This window comes from Protopterus annectens, chromosome 2.part0 (assembly GCF_019279795.1).
Source record: "Protopterus annectens isolate FY-2018-M chromosome 2.part0, PAN1.0, whole genome shotgun sequence".
In the NCBI taxonomy this organism is placed as follows: Eukaryota; Metazoa; Chordata; order Ceratodontiformes; family Protopteridae; genus Protopterus; species Protopterus annectens.
The window spans coordinates 889,112,421-889,138,304 of NC_056728.1; the positions used below are offsets into that span (position 1 = coordinate 889,112,421).

The following is a 25,884-nucleotide window of genomic DNA, read 5'->3' on the forward strand; positions in this document are numbered from 1 at the left end:
TCACCACTAATGAAAATTATGGAAAAGTGCATCCATAAACAGCAACTTCACTATCTAATCCAAAACAACCTACTGGCCAAATCCCAGCATGGCTTTAGGCCACATCACAGTACCAGCTCAGCCCTTCTCACCTTGTTCAATGCTATAAACTATAATAGGAACAACAACAAATTATCCTCAGCTCTTTTTTGGACCTCTCAAAGGCTTTTGACATGGTCAATCACCAACTACTCATCCACACCCTGAAAACAAATTCCTTAGACATGCACTCTCTCCACTGGTTCCAATCTTATCTGAGTGGCAGACAACAAGCAGTCCTATGGCAGAATAAACTGTCCAACCTCCTACCCAACACCCTTGGTGTCCCCCAAGGGTCTATTATGGGACATCTTTTGTTTTCCATTTTCATTAATGACCTACATACTGTCACCGCAAAATTAAACTGCATTCAATATGCATATGACTCCACCTTGATTTGCTCTGCCACCTCCCAGCCAGAACTGCAGACACTAACTCAAGATATTTTTAACAGAGTTGAAAATTGGCTTTCTGATCATCGTCTGATTTTTAAACCCCAACAAAACTAAACTGCTACTTTTCTTCTCCACCCAAAAGTCCTCAGTATTATCCTTCTCCATTAAGTCTAATAATGGGACCATAATCTCCCCAGATGTCTACATGAAACTCTTAAGTGTTATCATAGATAACAATCTTAAATTTATAGTAGCTCATAAAGTACTTTACCAAAAAACCTTCACTTAAAAACATTATCTACCCCCTACTGCAATCCCAGACCACTTTGCTCATCTAATAGACTTGTAGTCCAGACTGTCAAAGCCAACAACTCAGCCGGTGATTCTCTGTTTGCAAACTCTGTTGGCAAAACATGGAACTCATGGCCAGCTGACATTACTTTAGAGACATCCCTACCTCAATTCAAGAAAAGTCTCAAGCAGTATTTCAGTTCTCATTGGTTATGTCCTTGCTCCAAGCCTGACTAAATCTTTAGTTATATTTGTGTACCAATACTATTTCACCTGCAATTTATTTGTGTTGTAATTTCATAGCCTATTTCACAAGTTTGTGTGATTGTTTAACTTACTTGTCTCTACACAGTCTGAAAACTGTTCTTCATTTGTACTATGTATGTTTTCTTTTGTAACTACCTTTGGAGCTTTTCTCCCCAGGCCTCCACTGACAATGGACATGTATCCAGTCGGACTATCCCGGTCGACAAATGTAAAATAAAATAAATAAATAAATAAAAGTATTAATAATGTATAAATGTTACTGATCCTAATCCCGACTATGTCAAATTTTAATTCGTTTGTGTTAAATTTTGATTTATGCAAAATTGTTGTATTTCAAAATGGCCTTTTTGTGGTCCAGTTTATCTGAATGTAAAATTAATATGTAGATAAGCAGTTTTGCATGTCTTTGATCATTAATAATGCTTAACTATTAAACAGGGTTACTTCATATTAGCTTGAAAGTTATATAGTTGCAAGGGTACTTATTTTATTTTATAATGCCAAGTTCAAAATGCAAATAAATATACATTTGCTGCATGCAGGCTGCCAATCGATCCTTATTTTGTTACAAAGTGTGCATGTACTTGTGTAGAGTTCTTATGCAGACTCACATATAGCAAGTGACATTTTACAAACATTGCTTGGACTGCTGAGTAAGCATGTTCATTTCTGTTAACAGTAGTACTACTGTTTAGTATCAAAAGCAGCTGCATGCTTATCCCCACCCACACATGTTGTAAAACAAAGATGTGACGATCAACAGCTGTGCACATCGAGCAGTAAGAATGAGCCTGCTCTGCCCATCTCTGCTTCTAAGCAGCAGTCAGCAGTGGCTAGGTGGGTACAGCAAAATGTAACTCCAAACCAAAGCATGAAGTACAGTTAAAAGAGGAAATCTTTCATTTATTATTGGATTGAAATGATATCCTCTAAAGGATTTTCCAGCACTACATGGCATAATTCAAAGAAATAAAGGGCAGCAATATGTTAAAGTTAGCAAAAATGTTAGTCTTGAGTTTATTCCATAAACAGTGCTGGGGGACTGCCTGCAAAGATTTTCTAATCAGTTTCGAAGAACAGAGGAAAATACCTTATATATATATATATATATATATATATATATATATATATATATATATTTTATCATTTTCATGCATGCAGAACTTTTAAGTAATATAGCTTTTAACAAACAATAAAATGTTATGCCCTTGTGATCCTAACTTACAGATTCATGTAAACATAACAAATACACCTTTTTAAAATGCAGACTACATGGTCTAAGAATTTATCTCTTAACCTTGTAATATTTAGTTTCAGTACACATTATCTCAGAAGTCCTTACAAATACTTATCCCCAGCATGAGAAGGCCAGAGAATACTGTTAATTAATCTGGTTTCAAAAGATTCATGACACATTTTGTTTTCCTATTAACATTCTGAAACCAGACTCTTTAAACATAGTATAACATCATAACATCCCTTAACTCCTTCAGAACTTACTTTGCCTTCAGCTGTCAGTACAGACAGAATACAATTATAAGGCACTTGAAATATAAAGACTATATCTTGCATAATCATGCAACTATTTTACATTTTGCTTTTAACATAAACATATTATAAACATTTTATTGACTCATTTGTGAAAATAAATGCAAGCTAATATGTATTTAGTGAAGAATAATCATGAGACATAATATTTTTCTGTACAAACAGAAGAACACACCTGACCCATGAGGAGTCTAACAGAGATGCGTTAAACTAGTCTTACAGCATTTTGATTGAATGATGGTTAATGTCAAGTAGACAGGTGGGCGTTAGGCTTCAGAAGTTTCTTGTTTCCTTGAGAAGAGTAGTATAGTCTTATGAAGTAACAGTATTATAGAACTGTGTAAAGATGCGCTGTGATACGTTCCCCAATATGTACAAAAGAACTTGTGCTTTGTTTGAATTACATTCTGCCCAGGTTCAATGAACCACTCCTCTGCTTGTCCTTTATCAAACAGATAAATGAATAAATGAATATATAATTAAATAAAATAATAAGTACCTGCAGTCTGTGACTGTAGGGTAAAGATAAGACAGTAAGTATGTGAGCACATGCAGGGGAGCTAAAGAGGAACTGCGATAGTTTAGTGGTTGCACAGCTTCATTACCGTCACCTACCCCTAAATTACATACAAAGCTTTCAGTAACTCTTAGGTGTCCAAAATGTTTTCTTGGACTCCCCATAGTAAAAGAAAAAGTTGGCAGAAACGAATTAGGCCCCCTTCCTCCCAACATGCTTACACGTTAAAATAACCAGCATTTCTCTTAATATATTAGTCTTTATTATTGATATGAAGTCCAATAAAAACACTCATTGATTATTTTTCTTTGCACAGGTCTATTTAGGTTTCCTCTCTCATGAAACTGTCCTGATGCCTTGGGCCTCCGAGGAAGATGGGCATTACCATTTGAAAAAACACTGGGTAGATGGCTTAGAAGTAAAGACAAGGATTAATATTACATTATTCCACAGCTCAGCAATAAACTTTGATAAGGTGAGGATAACAGATACATCTAACTTCTCCCTTATATGGTACTATTATACGGTGTACACAAATAAATAAATCAGACAAGCTTGAAACCGTCACTAATCCATATGTTATACCATTTTGGAGTGACTAGGTAATGAACTTGACTTCTTTCAAAATGTATTTAATACTTGTTTTACAAATAACCCTTAACAATCATGGGGCTATTATAAGATTTGCCATAGATTCAAGAGTTAAATGGAGCCATATATGCTCAGAACAGGATTTCACACCTTCATTTAAAGAAATACGATTTAGACACATAGTGTATCTTCACTGATCTGAGACAACAGAACTTTTTGAATAAAAAGACTACTTATTATGCCCCCTGCCCCGGCTGGCTGGGTGATCTCAAAGTTAATACATTTTGAAACGTGGGGGTGTGATGGTACAGGTGGGCTTGTCTTCCTGAAAAAATACTTTTCTTCATGTTTTTTTGTTAGAGAGAAAGTACAGAATCTTGGTGAAGGACTGCAAAAAGTCATCTAACATTATACTTCCTATAGTAAGAGAATAATAGAAGAAAAAGGCTACAAGGAACAGACCAGACATAATGCAGCATGCAAGGAACAGAAGTCATAATGTCTGAGAAAATGATATTGTTGCCCTTAAGCACTTCCCCCTACCAGAAAAATGTCATTGCACAATGTAATGGCTGCCCAGATAGTTTAATAACAATACTAACATACATGAATAGTAAGATGAAGACATAAAGCTGTCCCTTTATTTGACAGGGTTAGTGTGAATACAGCAACCTGTACAGTAATATCTACAAATATTTTGATATATGAAATTACCCTTCTAGAAGAATAAAGGAGAGCACAAGAGAAGCAAAAGCTAGGTTGAAGACATAATTAAACTTGTACATTAACCAGTCCCCACCACAAATATCATACAACTTAGCAACAGGATGAACTGCTTCTCAGAAACTCTTAGATGTTTGGAACCAATTCAGATATGAGCACCCAGTTATCATTTTCTGAGCTCATTCACATTTTCACAGTAAGCTTGAAGCAAACTGCCTGTCTTTGCTTTCTTTGTCTCCTTTTCAGTCACTGTAGGAAACCAGTATTTTTTTTTGGTTTTGTTAGCAGTAGGAGTAGCAGCAATTGAAAAAGCCAAAAGTCCCAATTAAAATAGTCACAACCTAAAAGCACTGAATATGTTTTTTTATCTCATATATATGAGTATATAAAGTATTTCTGGGATTTTAGTGTATATATTATGACTACATGCTTTTAGGTTTTATATGTATCATTTTTGTACTTTCGTATTTTTAATGTTTTTTATAGATGGCTATTGGTGAATGTTTGTGTTGGTTTTCCTTGATTTCCTTGATTGTTTTTTTAATTACACCAATTATACTGATTAGATACAGTTGCCATTTGAAACGTGTATTTAAAGGAATGCATTTACTTGTGTTTTATTGAAGTCTGAGGAAGCGTTGCAAGGACGTGAAAGCGCTTACTTTCCGGAATCTGCCTTTTTGTTTTGTTGTGAATAAACTGAGTGACTTTTATTATCCATGTGAGTTGATTTCAGTCGATGGTGCACCTTTCATTGTGGAATTAATTCGTGACTGTGTTGTTGTGGAAGGTGCTTTGCTTGGCAAGAGGTTTTCTTTTTGTTCGTGTATCTCTGTAACGTCCTTGCCAAGACATGGCTGTGGATCCAGTGCTAAACGCAAGTCCGAAAACATTGAGACCTGAAAAGGTATTTAACATCAGTAACTTAATAGAACTGGGTTCAAATCCACTTTTGAAGCTAACGACTAAAGAATTAATGGAGAATGAAGGTGGCAATAGACAAATGAAGCATAATATGGATGTTATTCTAGCCACAAGGCGGCTAGAGAACAAGTTACAGAGATTGAGAAATGTGCAATGGCAAAAGCTTCATATGGAGGCGTGCCTGAATTTTAGACTTGTTCCCAGAGGTCTACGTGTCATCAAAATGCCGACATTTGGTACGGCGTATCCTGAGCTGCTTGCCAAATGGCAGAAGCTCAATTTGGACACTAGTTTTGGCTATATAAAGATCCTGTTGGAGCAATATGAAATGGTGGTGAAAGAACTTTCTAAAGAGATAAATATAATTGAACATGAACTGGTTGAATTACTTGATAGCAAAGAGCAGAACATGCTCTATAGTGATTTGAAATCGATGATGTTTTCCCTTGACAACAAGTCCATGCAGGACAAAAAGAGAAGACTGGAGAGGGATTTTATCGATTTCCAAAAAGGGCAGGTGTTTTCTTGGCCGAGAGAGAGGGCTGTCAACCGTTTTAATAAAAATGAAAACCGTTTCAATAAAAATGAAAATCGCTCAGAAAACTGGAGAGGGATTTCATCGATTTCCAAAAAGGGCAGGTGTTTTCTTGGCCGAGAGAGAGGGCTGTCAACCGTTTTAATAAAAATGAAAACCGTTTCAATAAAAATGAAAATCGCTCACTCAGTACCCAATGTGAGCAGGTCTTGAGTGACACAGCAGCTGAACGTAGACCCGCCCAGACAGCGACGACAACAGCCAATCGGGTTGATGCGAAACAGTCCGTTGAACTGGTTGATTCCAACATAGCTGCTGTAGCAAATGGATCAACAGGGGTAAAACCACGACAGATTACGATTGAGGCCATGGTGCATTCTAGTAATGAAAGAGAGATGACTGCACCCAAGGCGACGAATTTTGTGGAAGTGAATAGGTCGAGAGATGTATGAAGTAAACAGCCAACCATAGACTCCTTTTTGGGAGTTTCTGAGAATGATGTGTTCATTGAAGCAGATGGGTTTCCTTCTTTTCCGCTCTCCATAAAACCATTCGAGAAGAGAGCTTGGTCTCCTCAGAACAAGGTGAGGAAAAGGAAGAATACAGAAGAAGTATACGAGCAGCAAAGGAAAGCACTAAAATCAATCAACAGAGCCTAGTAGTGAACATTTCCAGGTATGAACTCAATGATATTGAACTATCTGTTTTGAATAAAGGCTTGAGTTTCATATCATCTGGATTCTCTGATGTAGCAGATGTCATTATTGACATCAAGTTATTCACTAGAAATATAGCCTTGAAAATGTTGTTTGGGCAAGGAATGTCTAATAATTTTAGTAATGATTGAAACAGACTTAGAAAGCCCTCGGCGTTTGTGCCACAACAGCATCCGCTGCTTGAGGCGTTTGAAAGGGCCTGTGAATGTGATCTTTTTGATTTGTGTCATTGTGAAAATGTTAAATCTGATTTTTACAATATCACGCTAGATGAGAGGGCAGCTATTTTTGATTTACAGAAGAATGATAAAATTATTATAAGACAGGCAGACAAAGGGGGTGCCGTAGTAATAATGGATAGTGAAATGTATGGCACCAAGATGCAGCAAATGCTGGCTGATAATGACACCTATGAACCTCTAACGGCAAGTTTACTGAATAAACTAATAGGGGATGTATATGGGCAACTTTACGATCTCTCATTGAGTAACATCATAGATACTGATTTGTACAAATATTTTATTGTAGAGAATCCATTGGTCCCCATTATTAGGGGCTTACCTAAAATTCATAAAGAGTTATATGATCCACCGATGAGACCTATAGTCTCCAGTAAAGGATGGCTTACTGAACCACTTTCCATTTATTTGGATAAGGAATTTAAGCCTATTGTTATGAATATCAATCAAGTCCTTAGAGACACAAAGCATTTTTTGGAGAGTTTTGCATCATTTAGTAGAACAATGTCTATTAGCAGAGAGGACATATTAGTGACTCTAGATGTTAAATCTTTATTTACTTCCATACCCAATAAAATTGGTATTGAGTATGTTAGATTACTTTTATTGGAGAACAACATTACCAACAACAAGATTATAAGATGGATGACATTACTAGAGATAGTATTAGAGAACAATGTCCTTGTATATGATGACAAATATTTTCTACAAAAAAAGGGGGTGGCCATGGAAACTCCATGTGCAAACTCGTATGCCAATCTTGTATTGGCATACTGGGAGAGTATGTATATATTGAACAATACACTATATTCTGATAAGTTGAAGTATTACAGTAGATTTGTAGATGATGTTTTTATTGTATGGGGTGTAACGGAGACACAATTACAAGAATTTGTGCGTTATATTAATAGCACTACAGTGTTTTTGGCCTTTGAAAGTTCATATTCAAAGAATGAGATAGATTTCCTTGATGTTAGAATGATTAAAAGAAACGAAAGTATAAACACTGAAATGTTTAGGAAGTCCTGCTGGAAGAATAACATATTACATCGCAAGAGCATGCACCCTAGACATGTGCATGCCAATATCATGAAAAACCAAGTACTGAGGGCTTCGAGATTAACAACCCAAGAAAAGACTTATGAACAACAAAAGGTAGAATTAGCGAATAATTTCGCTCAAAGAGGATATAAACCAGCAGAGATAAGCTTAGCCATTTCAGAGGGAGACACACAGAGAACTGACAAGGGTATCCCTTTTATTCATAGGGACATCGTTAATCCTACGGATACCTCACCCATACCTAAGGGGAGGAATAGGTTAGTCACTCCATTTACGAATAGGAACAGCCACATCAGACATATCATACAAAACAATTGGAAGCTATTACAAATAGATGAGAGGATCAGGGCTTTAGTGGACGACCAACCCACTATAGCATACAGGAATATGAAGTCTCTCAAAAGAATGTTGTGCTATGAGAAACATAAGAACAGGGCGCTGCAGTCACAAAGGATAGGCACGTTTGCCTGCCGAAATTGTAATCAATGCAAATACATAGCTGATGGTAACATTTTCACACATCCATTCACAGGTCAAACTTTTTCATTTAAAGGCTATGCAGATTGTAGGCCTATGGATTTAATCTACTTAGCTCAATGCCAGGTATGCAGGTTGTTTTATGTTGGGAAGACCAATAGAACCCTGCGTGAATGAATAAGGGAGCATTTATATGCAATAAATAAAGAAAACACCAACAATGCTTTAGCCAAGCATATATTGGAGCATGGTTCGCAACATAGTTTCAGTTTTAGGGTTTTACAATTGGTTATGAGATCTAATAGGTTAGGTAACATCAGAGGTCATACGGAAGAGATTGAAAACAAATGGATATTGAGGCTACAAGCACACAAGTATGGGCTAAATGATAAGATTACGTTGAAACCATTTCTGGCTTCTAAACCAGTAAAGCACTGAATATGTTTTTTTATCTCATATATATGAGTATATAAAGTATTTCTGGGATTTTAGTGTATATATTATGACTACATGCTTTTAGGTTTTATATGTATCATTTTTGTACTTTCGTATTTTTAATGTTTTTTATAGATGGCTATTGGTGAATGTTTGTGTTGGTTTTCCTTGATTTCCTTGATTGTTTTTTTAATTACACCAATTATACTGATTAGATACAGTTGCCATTTGAAACGTATATTTAAAGGAATGCATTTACTTGTGTTTTATTGAAGTCTGAGGAAGCGTTGCAAGGACGTGAAAGCGCTTACTTTCCGGAATCTGCCTTTTTGTTTTGTTGTGAATAAACTGAGTGACTTTTATTATCCATGTGAGTTGATTTCAGTCGATGGTGCACCTTTCATTGTGGAATTAATTAATAACAACCTAAAAGTTACTCATGTTTGCATACTGCTGCAGCCTTTCCTTTCCAATAAATTATTTCATTGTAACAAATGAAAAGTATCAGACATGGTAAACATAGAAAATGCAGTATTCCAGGCAGAAACAGTGTTAGCCAGGAAGCAAGTAGTTACTATTCCACAAATCAAGGGACACAACACATTTGCATAATATGAAATCATTATTAAATACCGCCTACTATGATTATAATATTTTTAATATTTATGAGATTCCTTATCATATATCTTTATCATGTGATTTTTTCACCATGTGATTTTTTGAGATGTTATGATTGGGCAAAATGTTGCATATATTTTAATGTGGAGGAAGCTTAAACTCATGCTCTGATGAAGTTTGTTGATTTAGGATGAAAGCGCTTAGCATGAGGTTGTTCAATAATGTTGGTTGATTTTCCTGTCTTCTTTTCACCAAGTACTCTGGGACTATGACAGTTTGTTTTGATTCTAACACCTTTTCACTTTTGGTTAACTAAAGTGTATTTCTTCATTAAGAAGACTGGGACTGCAATTTTAGTGGAAGTAGAAGGGTAGCCCTGTCTGTCCAAGTTGGAAATCACACAGGGAGGCTAAAAGTGAGAATTACTTGATGTAGCTAATTACTTCCTTTCTTTACGATACATTTTCACTTCTGGCTAAATAAAGTGTATTTTTACATTAAGAAGACTGGATCTGCTACTCTAGTGGCAGTAGAAATGAAGCATGGGTTGTCCTAGTTGGGAAACACACAAGTGCCTTTAAATGACAATTACTTGTCGTAGCTTGTTGGTACCTTTCTACTTTTGGCTAACCAGTGTGTTTTTACAGTATGAAAACTGTGAATGCTATTCTAGTGGCAGCGGTAAAGTAGCCTGGTCAGTCCAAGTTTGCAAATGTACAGGGAAACTTAAAGTGAAGTTGTTTCATCAGTCAGAGGGCACTTTATGGACTTACTATTTTGGTGTTAAACTACACTTGAAAGCTGCTTTTACTATGCTTTTACATTGAGACATTCCAGGATCATCCATCTTGTGGCAGAATGTGTTCACCTTGTTTCCTGAGTTGGGAAGCACTCTGTGGAGCTGAAGGTATAGTTGCTTATTGGCCAGAGGGCATGGTAGTTAGTTTTCAGATTTTTTTCTGTCAGATATAAATTAGGTGCTTTTGCATGGAGCTGTTCACTATATAGTGGTGGTTTTGCAGTACCCTGTATAGTTGCAAACCTATAAAGCCAGTAGATAGGACTTTAACTTGTAACACAGAAAGGATCTGCTTGAAGCTAAACCTAGTCCAGCTAGTTGGCATGCCAAACAGCATTAATATTAGATTATAGCACTATATAACAACTAGCCCTAACCCCAGACTCCACTCAGGTGACCCCTGTAAAACCAAGTCCCTAAACCATAATAGGGCAACCCTACTACAGATCCTGACAGCATGAATTTCCAATTTACTAATGTCTGTGTGGCCAGTATGGTAGATATGGGCATCGTGAGAAATGCAGTAATTGTCTCATGTACTAAGACAACCTATTAATCCTTAAAGAAACTAAAACAGTATGTGAGAGATGTACATATATAACTTCATTGGAGGCAAACATCTTGATTACAAACAAGGTTGTCAAGAAAAGACACTACATCCTTCAGAAATACCACTCTGCACACACACACACAGACCTTCTTACACTGAGGCACTTAAAAGAACACTTTCCAAACTTCAAAGATATCCTAAGCCATCAAACAGTATCATCCATCCTCAGCTATCACTATAGCACACACCAAAAGCAACACCTAACATCACACATAAATCTACACCCAACAATCCCCCAAGAGCAAAGCCCATAAGGCAAGAAAACACTACATAGTACTCTTGTCATCGACGATTCTATTGTACGTTACACAGATGCCCCTCTCACCAGGCTGGACAAGGAGAAGATAACCATTAGTTGCCTATCTGGACCTGTAATCCACAATATCATGCACACATTCAGGTCACTGCACCCTAGGTACCAGTATAATTCTGTCATTTATTTATGTGGGTGTAAATGACCTGAAACATACCTGACTGGACTAAATGAAAAGAGACACTATGGATCTTTCTAAATATGTGTCACAGAAAAGTATGTGCCTTGCATTGAGCAGCATTCTGCCTTCACAGAAAATTATTGATTTTAATGATCTGTTTTGTTTCTGGTATCACTCCAACAGAACCGAATATCTATCAGCATGGAAGGACATGGTTAATAGACCACGCTGTTTTGCCAAGGATGCCCTCTACCTTTTCCCCAGTGGGCTTTTGGATATTGGCTAAAACTTTATCTACCCCTTAAAGCCTTTATTAGGCAATGTCAAAATGAAAAAAACTACCAACATAGCAAAAAAAAAAAAATTTAAAGCAACCGTAAGATGATATTGCCCAATGCTAAACAATCAAGAAACTCTATACCCTACAAGCTCTCCTCACTCAGGGCAATGCAGACACATGTGTTGTTACCAGTACTTGGTTTAAAGACACAGAAACTACTCCAGAAGTACAAGGCTATAGTGCCTTCCACACATTTAGATCAACAGGAGCACAGAGCGGAGCTAAACATAGATGTGTCTTGATCATTAGCAACATATGCAACTCCAGGTTGGTTAAACAGGATGATGCTCTGGGGATCATCCATGTCTGAGTCTCCATAGACAAGGTTCCTTAGGACATCCTAGCCAGCAACAGGTCACTATCTAAGACCCACAAAGCTCACAACTCTCACCAAGACCTACTACTGGCACTCACCATCCAATACCCTATTCATGGGAGACTTCACTACCCCTCTATAGACTGGGGAACCATTAGTGAAGGCAGACCACAAAGCTGTCCCCTTCTAAATAAATGTCAACCTGGAAAATCTAACTAAACCCATAATGGATAGGAACTAGTCTGAAGCAAACTGCATCCTACAAAGCAACAGTTTGCCAAAATTCTTAGCTCCTCAAAATCACCCGAGGACACAGCTGTCTATGCAGAATTATTTACAGAAACCTTGTGCAAACACATAAATGGCTGTATTGAGGCTGCTGTACCAACCGTAATTAAGTACAGATCTAACACCAACCACAGCAAACCACACCGGTGGAATCCTTACCTTAACAGGGCATACAACAAAAGAAAAAAAATACATGGCCAAAATCAGAAATAGTAACTCTGACGGAGACAAGAGTTATCTGATTCAACTAAATAAGAAACTAAGTGGTCTAATAAAGTTCAAGAAGGCCAATTACAAGGTCAGGATAGCTTTCTAGGCTAAGGAAAATCGCAAGGTCTTCACCAGCTATGTCAAGAACTTTAAAGGTAACATTCAGCAGTGTGCAGAACTAGTGGTAAATGGCACAATCTTCACTGATCAGGGTGAAATAGTAAATCAACTGGCTGATAACTTTAGCTCTAACTTCACCCACATTGCCCCCTATAAAATCCCTTTTAACATACCCCCCCCAGTGATCAACAGGGAGCAGATCCTGCTGGCACATGCTAAGGGTAAAAACACTGTTTCAATGGGCACTAACAATATCCCCATTTGTCTCCTAAACAGTCTAAAACATGACCTAGCCAGATCACACCAGGCACTCTACAATTACAGGTTATGTTCTAGGTGAACAAATGGCCACAACACATTGGTTATCCCTTATCATACAGGTGGACCATCACTCAACCCTGATAACTAAAGACACATTGGTCACACAGGTCTAATGTATAAAGCCATGGAATGAATTACCATGGAAATGATCAACAGGGATATTAGCAACCTATAGACACTGGACCTATCCCAGTTTGGCTTTGTTAAGGGAAGATATTTCCTATTTAACCTGGTAAACTTCTTCAACTGGGTCAGGAAGGATATGGATGAGGGGGAAAGCTGTACATACTGCCTACCTTGACCTGGCCAAGGCATTTGATACAATACCCTACTCAGGTATTATTGACAAACTCTCAGAACTAGCACAAATACCTACATAACTCACTGGATTGCTACCTCTACCTGTCCCACTGGTAGTACCCAAGAAGCCAGGATCAGTGAGACTACCTCCACCATGAGACTGGTCACCAGTGGAGTACCTCAGGGCATCTACTTCTCAAAAGTTAAGACAAATATCGAAGGCCTCTTGCTCATCAAGTTTACAAAAGACTGTAAATTGGGAGCTATTATAGATTTCTCCCACAACACCAATGTCCTACAAGAGAGTCTAACACAAATTAATTACTGGTGCCAAAGCAACTGATTAAAATTCAATGCAAAGAAATGTATTAGAGTTGACCAGATAGTTAGGAATCTGGCAGACAGTAATTTGGTTTTCAACCAACTCATAGCCAAGACAATAAAAAAATAATTCTATGTCACCCACCCATAAGCAAGGGTATGGCATCCAGGTCCAAGGAAATTAAAGTACCACTCTACTCAGCCTTTATCAGACCCATCATTGGGTACAATACCGCTTTGGTATGTACCTAACCAGGCAGTTGCAACAGCTGGAATGCCATCAAAGTTTCACCACCAGAAGAATACAGGATATGAATACTCTGTCCTACACAGATCACCTCAATGCCCTATCTCTGCACTCATTCTCCTTAAGGTTACTGAAGGGTTATCTATGCCTGATATGCAAGGCATTCCCATATCCACCTCTGATGGATCTCATGCACATCTGCAAAACACACAGCACCAGAAACTCTAGATCCAAGGACATGACCTTTGCCTGTGACAAAAAATGAACATGCTGGACAGACTAATATAAATGTCAAAGGATCTTTCTGCGATGGAATAGGTTCCCTATTTACATGAATGAAGCAAAGGTCATCAATTACCCTATTCAAATGAAACCTTGATTATGTTATGGCAAATTGCAAATGTACCCCTGGTTTAGCCCCCATGGTTCTGATAGACAAAGTTGACAGTAATTAAGTTAATCCCCAACTAACATACCCCCTGCATAGCTCTTAGCAACTTCCTTACTAACATATATCAACATGTAGGCATCCATGGAACTTGGGGACAAAACTGGGTTGGGTTGCACATCTAGGCTTGTAAAGACTCTTGTAGTAGACAAGTATAAGCCTATGAACCTATGAGCCAGAGGTGGTAGAAAAATCAAACAAATGGTCTGAGGGCTCCAATATGGCCACAGTGGAGTCATCCCTTGAGAGTTGGGAAAGACAGGATACTGTAGTAGCCATTATAGGGACCTCTCTCTCTCTCTCTCTCTCTCTCTCTGTCTTTCTCATGGTTTTCTTCATTTTGACAACCAGAATAGAGGTGTCTGGGGTATCTGCACTTGAGTTCATAGTCAGTTTCGTGCTTCAGTCTGTGGTTTTGTGATATAAATTTTCAGCGAGCTAATCAAACACCTAATAGTTTACGGGTAAACAACAAATATATAGCACATGGCCGGATGTTAAGTTGTTTCACCAAGTAAAAAAGTCAAGCTGTGTGGGAATTTCTATATGGAATATGGTGATTACACAGAAAATTTCCTTTAATCACAAGAGGACATTTGGTAAAATACAACTTGTACTGCTGTAAAAAGGTCTTGGTGAGATATAAGTACAACTATTTTAACAAATAAAAAATAGCCGATTATTGCTAGACTGTGTCAGGAAAGCTGCTCTTGGAATAATACGTAATCTACATTTTCATGTTACATAGGCCTGCTAACTTGAAGAAAAGATTTACCTACATAGAAGTAAAAAATATGCTTTCAGTGCCCACTACTCAGAAATAAGTAGGTAAGTGCATAGACGTTTGAAGTACAAGCTTTCATACCTTTTCCTGCTGGCTGTAAGAAATAGCAGAGACTGTATGTAAAGAGTATCACTAAGAAGAAACTGTGTGAACACAGCACTGACTTCATTCCTGCATCAAGTTAAAGTCTGACTCTACAGCCCATCCCATAAGTTACATTTCATATCTTCTAACTAGACTAGTTACATGCAATAAGAAAAGTAACATTCATTCTGAAATCATAATTAAATGGATAAAGACTCAAAGCTTGTTGTCACATTACCAGGCTCAGGATTGGTGAAGAGACGGCTTGCACTAGAGACTGTTTTGCCAATGTCAGCCAGTGATCGAAGGTTTGATTTCTTGGTCTGATGACGATGTTTTCTTAGCAAGGTGAATGTTACTTTTTCCCTCAGGTCTGGCTTCAGTAGTCCATCTGAAATCTGACAGTCCACTATCTTTTCTATGGCATAAATAACAAAAGTATGTTACTTTCAATTCTGTTTCAAACTTTTATAATTTATCTGTGATTGCACAACACAATGAAAAAGAAAAATGACATTCTTATTTATATGATATATTAATTGCAACAAAATACTGTTAAACTGGAAGTGTAGTTTAAAGCATGCTGCATTAACAAACATTCCCACTTCTCATGAGTTCAACACGTATCTGTTTAGTAAGATCAGCATTTAACCCCATGACATTTGTTATATATAAAGTAATCAAAAGAAGCACTGTAACATGTTCTTAGTGGAAATATAATGTACTCCAAGATAAAAACAAGAACAAAACTTTAAAAAGTGTCAGAAAAGCAAAGTATAATCTTGCATTTCTACATAACTGAAAAAGGGTAAGGTGAACATTTCCCAAGGGGTGTGGCCAGGCATATTTTACTTATTTTTATGAATAAGCTATGCTAGAACTTAAATTAAGAAAAAACTTTGGCATAGTTATCATATTTTAGGGTTATGCATTTTGTTAAAAGGATTATCCAGTAATGCACATGAGTAAAAAGGAACCCAAGGGGCAGTATAAACCATCACAGCAAAGGGGTAAGCCATCGAACCCAGTGCATTCTAATGATAGGTTAGATATCTCTACTGTAACAGTTTGGGTCATATAAAGTCCACATGTCCACAGTGACAAGGTAGGGAACAAAAGCCATGTATGAGAGACCTAACAGATGTAGCACTGCTATAGTGGTGGATTGTCTACAAATTGTAGATGCTCCAGGTTATTGCATCTTGCCCAGGTAAGGAGTAATTAAACCACTAATTGGGACACTGTATCAGATATAATTTTCAGCATGCAGTTGCTAGAAAAGTGCATTATTTATCCAGGCAGTCTACTGCAATTAGGTCCATAGGAGGAACACCTTTTCAGGCACCACTGATCAGGCTAAAGTAGAACTGAGAAGGAGTGGAGGGAGACAGAGAGGTGGAGGTGCTTGATGCTATCTAACCTTCTAACCAGATGTTCCAAGAGGTAATGACTTTGATGACAATATTTTGTTACCTGCATCCAGGTACAGAGGTAATGACATGAGGACGGCTGAAGGGGAGAAACTCAGACAGTACTCATACCTCCAGCTGTGGCTGGTGATGTTCCCTCTATGCAGGAAGATTGAAAACCCAGGTAGTGGTAGTAAACCTGAAGTTGATCTGCAGTTGACAAAAGGTATCAGATTACCTCTGGAAGTGGTTTCTTTCAGAGAAGATATAGTTGGTAGCAACAGGCCTGACTGAGACATACTTGTTGAAAAATAATATACTTCCATTGGAACAGGAACTGTGGAGGATCACAATGATGGAGTTGACAGACGCACAGATTTTATATCCCAGATTACACAAAATCTAATACCCAACTAGTGCTCCAAAGTATTCCTAAAGATTGCAATCAACTCAGATTTCCTAATGTTAAAAGGAATATTATTTCACCACATACAAGCTCTTCTTTAAAATTAATTATGTCACACAGAAGATCTACCAATCTGTACATCAACCAGGAAATTATTGTTCCATGTATTTATAAACTGTTTCCTTATATGAATACACATGCTATATCCAAAATTATAATCACTGACACTTTTAAAAATATTAATCAAATCACCCCAAATGAATCTGTACTTACCAGTACTTACTGATAATGACATCAACTTGCTGTTATAACTCAAGACCCTCAAACCAGTTATCATCCTAGTAAAGTCCTTTTACATTCCTTCTAGTCTATATAACTGAACATTATTGTACAAACAAATAGAATAAAGAGAAAATAAAACCAGTCTGCGCATGTGACAGTGTGAGATATTGCCAGCTAAGCCAGGAGAACTAGGGCAGTGGATGTGTAACATATACCAGAACAGCTAGCTGGAATTTTGTAAAGAATTACATGTCATTTGTATATCAAACTGATTTGTACAGACACTTTTGTTGAAAATGTATTTGTAAAGCTGCTTGTGTTAAAAATGTACCAACAGTTGGTCTTGACTGTATTGTAAATGATTAAATTTATATGTTTTAACAGAAGATACTGGAAGAGAAGAGGGTAATCTCAATCCAGCTAACTTTGAAAAGTAGTAAGAAATTAAATTAATTAATTTAGGCCACAAAGATTGTATCTTACAACTCTGACTGCAGCCAGAGACGAAATGTCTGTGCCAGAGAACGGTTTATTAGCTCCTGTAGGAAGAGTGGCAGTGTTTTATGGTTTTATAGCCTCCAGATGCTATAACACATCTCAGCAAAGCTCTATCTGTGTGTATTGTAACACATATGTGTTAAATTTAAGCAATCTTGATAGTGTGTAATCTTGCAAACCAGTTAAAAAACTGCAAACTTTTACATCATACAGATTGTTTTTATATATGTTAGTTTCTGTGAAAAAAAGATCTTAGATAATAAAATAAATTAAAAAAAATTAAAAAATAAAAATAATAAAAATCACATTAAAATGAAAAATATATAGTCATTTAACCATGTAAAACTTGCTGATTGAGGGCTCAGTGTCTGTTATTTTAAAAGTGTATTAATTCTGGTTTAAGCACTTGGGCTTTCAGGCCAGTTATTTTACATTAAGAGGGTTCGTGGTCTGCACTCTTGTGGGAGTAGAGGCTGGACTCTGCCCTTCTGAGCTGGGAATTTCTGGTTACAGGCTTATAGTGCATGCATATCTGAACTGCTTCTTACTGAAGTTGGTGCGCCTTGTTTGCTGTGGCATAGACTGGATTCGGGCCTGCTGGATCTAGCTTTGTTTGTGTAACTTGAGCACTAATCCAGACATTCTCTAAAGTATTCAATTGTATTTATCACTGCTTGGTTGTAACTTGATTAAAGTGTAGCTATCATTCTAAGTCTTTTGGATTAAGCACTTGGGCTTCAGACCAGTTGTTTTACATTAGGAAGGTTTGTGGCAAGCACTGTGGTGGCAGGACAGGTAGCTTCCATCCTTCTAAGTTGGGAACTGCTGATTGAGAGCCCAGTGTCCAAGTGTATTAGTTCTGGTTTAAGCACTTGGGCTTCAGGCCAGTTATTTTACATTAAGAAGGTTCGTGGTCTGCACTCTTGTGGGAGAAGAGGCTGGACTCTGCCCTTCTGAGCTGGGAATTTCTGGTTAAAGGTTTATAGTGCCTGAATATTTGAACTGTATCTTACTGAAATTGGTACACCTTGTTTGCTGTAGCATAGACTAGATCCAGGCCTGCTGAATCTAGCTTTGTTTATATGCTTGTTGTTTGTTTGCTTGTTATTTCCTGGAACGCTAATTCCACCTAATACGGCTTCTCAGTGCTTCTGTGGATCACTAGTGATATCTGCATTGCTTACTGTACTTATTTCCTTGTTTCACTTGAAAGAAAGTTACTGTTTGTTGTTTTTGCATTTAGTTACTTGTAACACATTGCACTCAAGTTACCTGGCACTTGCTCACTAAAGCAATTATATAAGTCAGCACTAAAATTAAAAGCACTACACCCTCACTCCCCACTGGCCCTTGTTTTCAATTATTAAGGAATTCCCAATATTATTCTAGCATGTCCAAAGGTCAGTTGTCAATCTCCTCTCTGGTCCAGCTGGTGAATCTGGGAATCTTGAGGCAATGTTATAACTGCCTCATGTACACAGACAACCCTCTCCTCCTCCCACATAACACAAATACTTGTGAGAGATGCAGCTATTTAGCCAAACTGGAGGCTGAGCTCTCTCAACTCAGGACTGGCAAGACCAGACAGGAGGAGAAGGCAACTACACACACCACAAAACCAGCCTCACATAATGCTACCACACCACTGAATCAAACACATTAACACACAAAGACATACTGGAGGCTCTGAGTAAAATTTACCTAAACAGCAGAGGCCTCCAAAGCAGACACCCAAACAACTGCTACCTCAAGACACCCCACAAGCAACACATAAACCACAAAATCAGTGTGCAAAGCAGTCACAGCCCTTAAGGCCAAATACAACACCAAACATACTTGTCATAGGTGACTCCATAGTCAGACACACTAACGTCCCACTCACCAGGCTGAACAAGGAGAGGGTCACAGTAAGCTGCCTATCGGGTGCTAGAATCCGCCACATAACACAAGCACTCAGGTCACTCCACGGCAAGTACAAATATGACACAGTCATTGTCAATGCTGGTGTGAACGACCTGAGACGTACCTCCCTGGACTACATGAAAAGAGACATAGAGGAGCTCTCTGATTATGTAGCCCAGGCAGGTATGACCCTGACCCTGAGCAGTATCCTTCCTTCACCAAGAATGATGCCACAATATAGAGACAAGATGATCAGCTTTAACAATTGGCTTAATGTCTGGTGTCATTCAAAGGGGAGCCAGTGTCTGTCTGCCTGGGATGACATGCTTGACAAGCCACGCTGCTTCGCAAGGGACGGCTTGCACCTGTCACCCCTGGGATTCCGGATATTGGCTAAGGCTCTTGCCACCCCATAGTGCTTTTTTAGGCAAGGCTCAAATTCTAAACCTACCACCCTAGAAAACAAAAATGGGAAGAAACTGAGGGTAATGCTGCTCAATGCCAGAAGTCTAAATCTCAAAATGCATGCACTCGAGGCCCTTCTCAGTATGGAGAACATCGATGTCTGTGCTGTAACTGAAACCTGGTTCAAGGCTCCTGAGAGCACCACGGCACTATTAGGTTTTACCTCATATCATGCGTTCCGGCCCCAAAACCTGGACCACACTACAAAAGGAGGGGGTGTATCCATATTCATAAAGGATACCCACACCTCCAGGTTGGTGGCAACGCACGAAGCTTCAGAAACCATCCAGGTGCAACTAACCATAGGCAAAACTGCTCTACAAATTGTAGCATGCTACAGGCCACCCTCTCAAACTCAGGAACCCCACACAGCCTTCCTGAAGACACTGGAGGGTATAAATGTATCTCCAAACACCATCATATTGGGTGACTTCAACTATCCGAATATAGACTGGGAACATTACTCAAGCCCTAACTTTCTAGCCCAACGGTTCCTGGAGTTCATAAATTCAAATGCCATGGAACAGCTAGTCACTGTTCCCATGAGAGGAGAAAATATACTAGATCTCATTATCACAAACATGGGGACAAAATGCTCCACACCGGAAGTATATCCCTCACTGGTGAGATCTGATCATAAACTAATCTCACTGGAAATCCACATCCTGCCCCCACCCCAAACAAAAAAGACCACAGTGAAGAACTTCTCTAAAGCAAACTTCACACTACTCAAGACTGGTGTGGTATCCTTCAAGGCCCCTGAGCCAGTAGAAACCACAACCCAAGCTGCAGAATCCCTTACAAATGCCTTCTATGAACACCTCCAGGACTGCATGGATCAGGCAATCCCAAATAAAACCAAGACTCTTTCCACAAAGGGCAAACGTCCAGTCTGGTGGACCCCAGCCATTAACAAACTTTACAATAAGAGGAGAAAGCTATTACATGATAGAACAAAATCCATAAAAGGGAAGTCACCCCTGATTATTATTAGTAAAAAAATACGAGCACTCATAAAATCAACTAAGGCCAATTTTGAGAGAAAAATTGCCATGGATTCAAAGGACAATCATAAGGCCTTTTTCAGCTATGTTAGGAACCTGGGTGGAAACTCCCAGATATGCTCAGAATTAGTCCAAAATGATACAAAATCACTGAACCAACAGACAATCCCAACATTCTGGCAGACAGGTTCAGTGCAAACTTCACCCCCCCTCTCCCCCCCTAAAGGAGTGATAACTATCCCAGCGGAGTGTAGTCTCCCAGACATCTCAAATGCTCAGGTGAAAGCTGCTCTCTCTAAAGCTAAAAACACAGCATCAATGGGACCGGATGGTGTCCCCGGCTGTATGCTACGAGCTAAATGAGGAATTAAACCCACACATAAGGCAGCTGTTTAATCTCAGCCTCACCACAGGATACGTGCCCAAGGAGTGGCGTACGGCAACTGCGGTCCCACTCCACAAAGGCGCCTCACGGACCCTGGTAATTACCGCCCCATAAGCTTAACAAGTCTAGACTGCAAAGCTATGGAGAGGATCATAATGGAGCTCATAAACAAAGATATAGGGGACTTGCAGACATTGGACCCGACCCAGTTTGGCTTCGTCAAGGGCAGATCATGCCTTTTGAACTTGGTTGACTTCTTGAAACAGTCACCAAGGCCATTGATGAGGAAAGGCAGTCCATACAGCCTACCTTGACCTTGCAAAGGCTTTGACACAATACCCCACTCGGGTATTGTAGAAAAACTTACCAGCTTAAATGTAAACCCATATGTCACAAGAAGGGTTGCAAACTGGCTTAAGGACAGAACCCACAGGGTTAGAGTTGCTGGCGCTATGTCAGACTCCAAGCCAGTCACAAGTGGTGTCCCACAGGGCTCGGTCCTTGGCCCCTATTGTTCGGCATCTACTTCTCAGAAGTACAGGCCAACATGGGAGGACTTTGGCTGACAAAGTTTGCAGGCGACTGCAAACTGGGCCATAGTGGAAAGTGCATCGGACACGGATATCCTTCAGAAGGGACTCACGGAAACAGAAAGCTGGTGCCAGAGCCATGGCCTGAAGTTAAACGCCAAAAATGTATAGTCATACCCTTCGGGAAAAACAAGGTAACCCCAAGTTACCATATAGGTGGCAATCCACTAAGCACAGAAGAGGTTATCAGGGACCTGGGGACCCAGGTTGACAGTGGCCTTTCTTTTGACACTCACGTTGCTAAAGTGGTTAGAAAGACCTTCTACATTGCCCACCTGATCATGAAGGGATTCACATCCAGATCTAGTGAGGTCATTGTTCCCCTGTACTCTTCACTTATCAGACCAATGATCGAGTACAATGCCCCATTCGGGATGTATCTCACCCGACATCTGCAGCAATTGGAGAGACCCCAAAAGTTCCTCACCAAAAGGATAAAGGGACTCCAAAATCTGTCATATGCTGCCAGATTGAAGAAACTCCAGCTCTATTCAGTCGCATACCGTCTGCTCAGAGGTGACATGTGCCTGACATACAAGGCCATGTCCAACCCGAATTAATGGACATGCTCCACCTCAAAAATCCAAATCCACCAAAACCACTAGAGCAAGCAACTTAAACCTTAGCGCGGATATAAATAGGATGTGCTGGAGGGATAGATTTATCACTCAGAGACTCCCTATGCTGTGGAATAAAATCCCGGTCCATGTGAGGCAGAGCACCTCGCTGGCTCTGTTCAAGAGAAATCTTGACCTGTGGATGGGAGATCGTAGGTTTACCCCAGGAATCATCTCTGTGTCACTGCTGGACAGAGGCACAACAAACTAATGGGTACAGTATTTTTTCATATAAGGGGTGGCGTAAGCCACAAAACTTTGGGCTAGGCTTATAAATGCCTTAGTGCAGATAGCCTAGTATAAACCTATGAACCTATGAACCTAAGTATGTTAAAAATTGTATACATAAAAATCGCTCTAAAAACTGATACCTAAAAATAACTCAACATTCAATGCATAGAATGAGATGGTGAAATATATTTTAACATAGTTAAGTTTTACATGGTTAAAAGACTACATACTTCTAATTTTAATGTGATTATTTTTTATTTTTTTATTTTATTTTTTATTTATTATTTTATGGTTATTTTTAGCTAAGATTTTTTCACAGAAACTAACATATATAAAAACAATTTGTTTAATACAAAAGGTTTACAGTTTTTTAGCTGGCTTTCAAGACTACACATTGTCAAGATGAACTGCACTTAAATCTTCCAAACACTAGATGGCATTGTGATACTACTTTGCCTAAAAATTGTTGGAGACACTCCCTCTTGAAACATCAAAGGAGGTACTGTCATTGCTCATACTGTCATTGCTCATGGATGTGTATATAAAAGTTTTGTTTTGTAATTTAACTGTTTTTATATTCTGATGAAGTTCCAATAAGAGATGAAAGCCCTTAATATATATGTTATTTTTTGTTTTGTTTTTAAGTGGTTTACCAATTAAAACAGTTGCTGCTCGTGACCTTCTGCCTTGGATTTGTTTTAGCTCAGGTGAATGTAAAAGATCCTACAGCACCTATTGAAAAGTATATATATATATATATATATATATATATATATATATATATATATATATATATATAGTTTATTATTATTAAACATCACTTACTTATACAGTAATTATTACATACATATTTACAAAATGTACAGTTATTTGCACTTTATACAATACTACTTAAATCCATATTAATGATCATTTCTCCACACCCTTTTTTTCATAACCAAAAATTTATTTTCTTTAAAATGTCAATACCCATTATCCATTAAACTTAATTTCAATCAGTCTTTCAGTCCATCATGTCCAGAAAACAAAAAATATTATTCTGTTGGTTTCCTTCATTTCTTCTTGTATTTTAGCATCATTAAAAGCATATTCAATCATGCCCATATTAATTTGCTCCATTTTTGTAAAACCATTCAACATATTACATATTTCTTCCCATAATTTTTTAACTCTTAAACAATTCAAAAACACATCATTACAATTCTATCCTGTTTTCTCTTATAAGGCATGTTTGCTTTGACAGGTAATTTACTTATAGACAGTCTCCATAAAAATCATTGCATTCATTAATATTCTTGTGTCATTTACATCTTGTTAATAATACATTCTATTTTTCTTATTTCTAAATGTTTCCAATGATCAATAAAGTAATATTTCTCATAATGTTTATACACTGTTCCTTTCTGTTTTTCACTCATGTTCAATTTTAGTTTCCATAATAACATTTTATTCTGATATTCTTTTATCTCTTCATCCATAGTTCCCTTAAGCCTTTTTTCTATCTCCTTTTTCCCAAAAAAATATGTGTGTTTATAATATAGTATGAACCCTTATCAGATTCTTACATTCTTTCATATGACCTGTTAAGGCTCTTTATGGATTTAAAGACTTTCCTTGCACAATAGGATTTATTAATCCCAATCCTCCTTGTTCTTATTTCATGTATAATATTCCCCGTTTGACTGGATTCAGTCTTGACCTCCAAATAAATGTGAGTATAATTTATTTATTATTTATTTATTTATTTCCAGTTTGATAACCGGGGAAGTCCACTGGGCCCGAAAGCCCATTTTCAGTGGAGGCCCGGGGAGAAAAGCTCCATGATAATACATTACACACAAAAACACAGCAGAACAGATCTAAACTAATACACACAAAAACACACTCTGTTCTAATAGCATAATACTTTAACAATTTCCAAACAAGAATGAGGTGCATTGGGCACTATACATAAGAAAAAGATATATTAGTGCAACTGTGAATGTTAGTAAAGTAGGAAAGGAAAGGAAATTATAGATAGAGTTTGAATGCAAGAGCAGGGATGCATAGGAGAAAGCGAAGAAGAAGCAAAGAAATTAAAGGAGAGGTGTCAGAAGAGGATAGAAAAAGAACAGATAACTAATGTTCAAATTGTGGTTGAGTCCAGGAGACCACCTTGAGAAAAAAGTCAAAAGATTTAAGGTGAGAGTAAGCATAGCACTTGAAGGAAAATAAAGGGTTTATTCAGGGAGGAAGGAGGAGATAATGAAGAAGAGAGGGGAGCTAGGGAGAGTGTCAGAAGAAGGGGAACCAGGGGGGTGGGATGGAACTAGGATAAATTGAGATCTAGGTAGGAAGTATACAATTACATTTCCAATTTTGGAAAAGGTGAGAATGGAGAAGAGATTTGAAGTGTTCATAGTTTGTAGTGGCTCTTAGAAGGGAAGGAAGTGAGTTCCATTTTTTGCTGTAGTATAGGAAAGTAGGAGTTGGCCAGGCGGTCGTTTGGGTTTGTAAACTGAAATAAGATTTTGGTGGCTAGATCTTAGGGGCCTTGGAGGATTGTATATGGTGAAGGTATTAGATAATGCTGGGCAAGCAGTGGGTTTAAAGATTAGTTTGTGTGCAGTAGTAAGTTGGAGGAAATTGAGTTGATTAGGGAGTTCTAGCCATTGAAGACTACGGAGGCAGATGCAGTGGTGTGTAGAATGAGTGGAGTTAGTGGGCAATTCGGCAATTTTGTAGTAGCAACTTTCAAGTTTTGTGGAGATAGAAGTGGAGAGATTGGATAGAAGAGGAGCACCATACAGTAGAGAAGGGAGAAGGAAGGTAGTGGCGAGAGTTTGTCTTGAAGATGGAGTAAGAAAGTTTGCATTTCTATAAAGCATACCGAGCTTCTGATGAGTTTTCTTTATGTTTAGTTGAATATGATTATTAAATTTCAGGTGTTCATCAATGGTTACTCCGAGTAATTTAGCACTACTAACAACTTCTATTGAGGACTGGGAGAGGCTAGAAATTATGAAGGATGACTTATCAGGAGTCAGAGCTTTTGAGGGGGAGAAGAGAATGATGTGG

At 38.2% G+C, this 25,884-nt stretch overlaps 1 protein-coding gene across 2 annotated transcripts in view; it reads right to left on the reverse strand.

The window, feature by feature from the left end:
* Window positions 1–25,884, reverse strand: part of SLC4A4 (solute carrier family 4 member 4) — a 1,959,050-nt gene that overhangs the window by 785,283 nt on the left and 1,147,883 nt on the right. For both annotated transcript variants that reach the window (XM_044061142.1, XM_044061141.1), the window contains one exon: window positions 15,277–15,456. In XM_044061142.1, coding sequence (XP_043917077.1) covers window positions 15,277–15,456 — 180 coding nt within the window. The remainder of the gene's footprint in view (window positions 1–15,276; window positions 15,457–25,884) is intronic.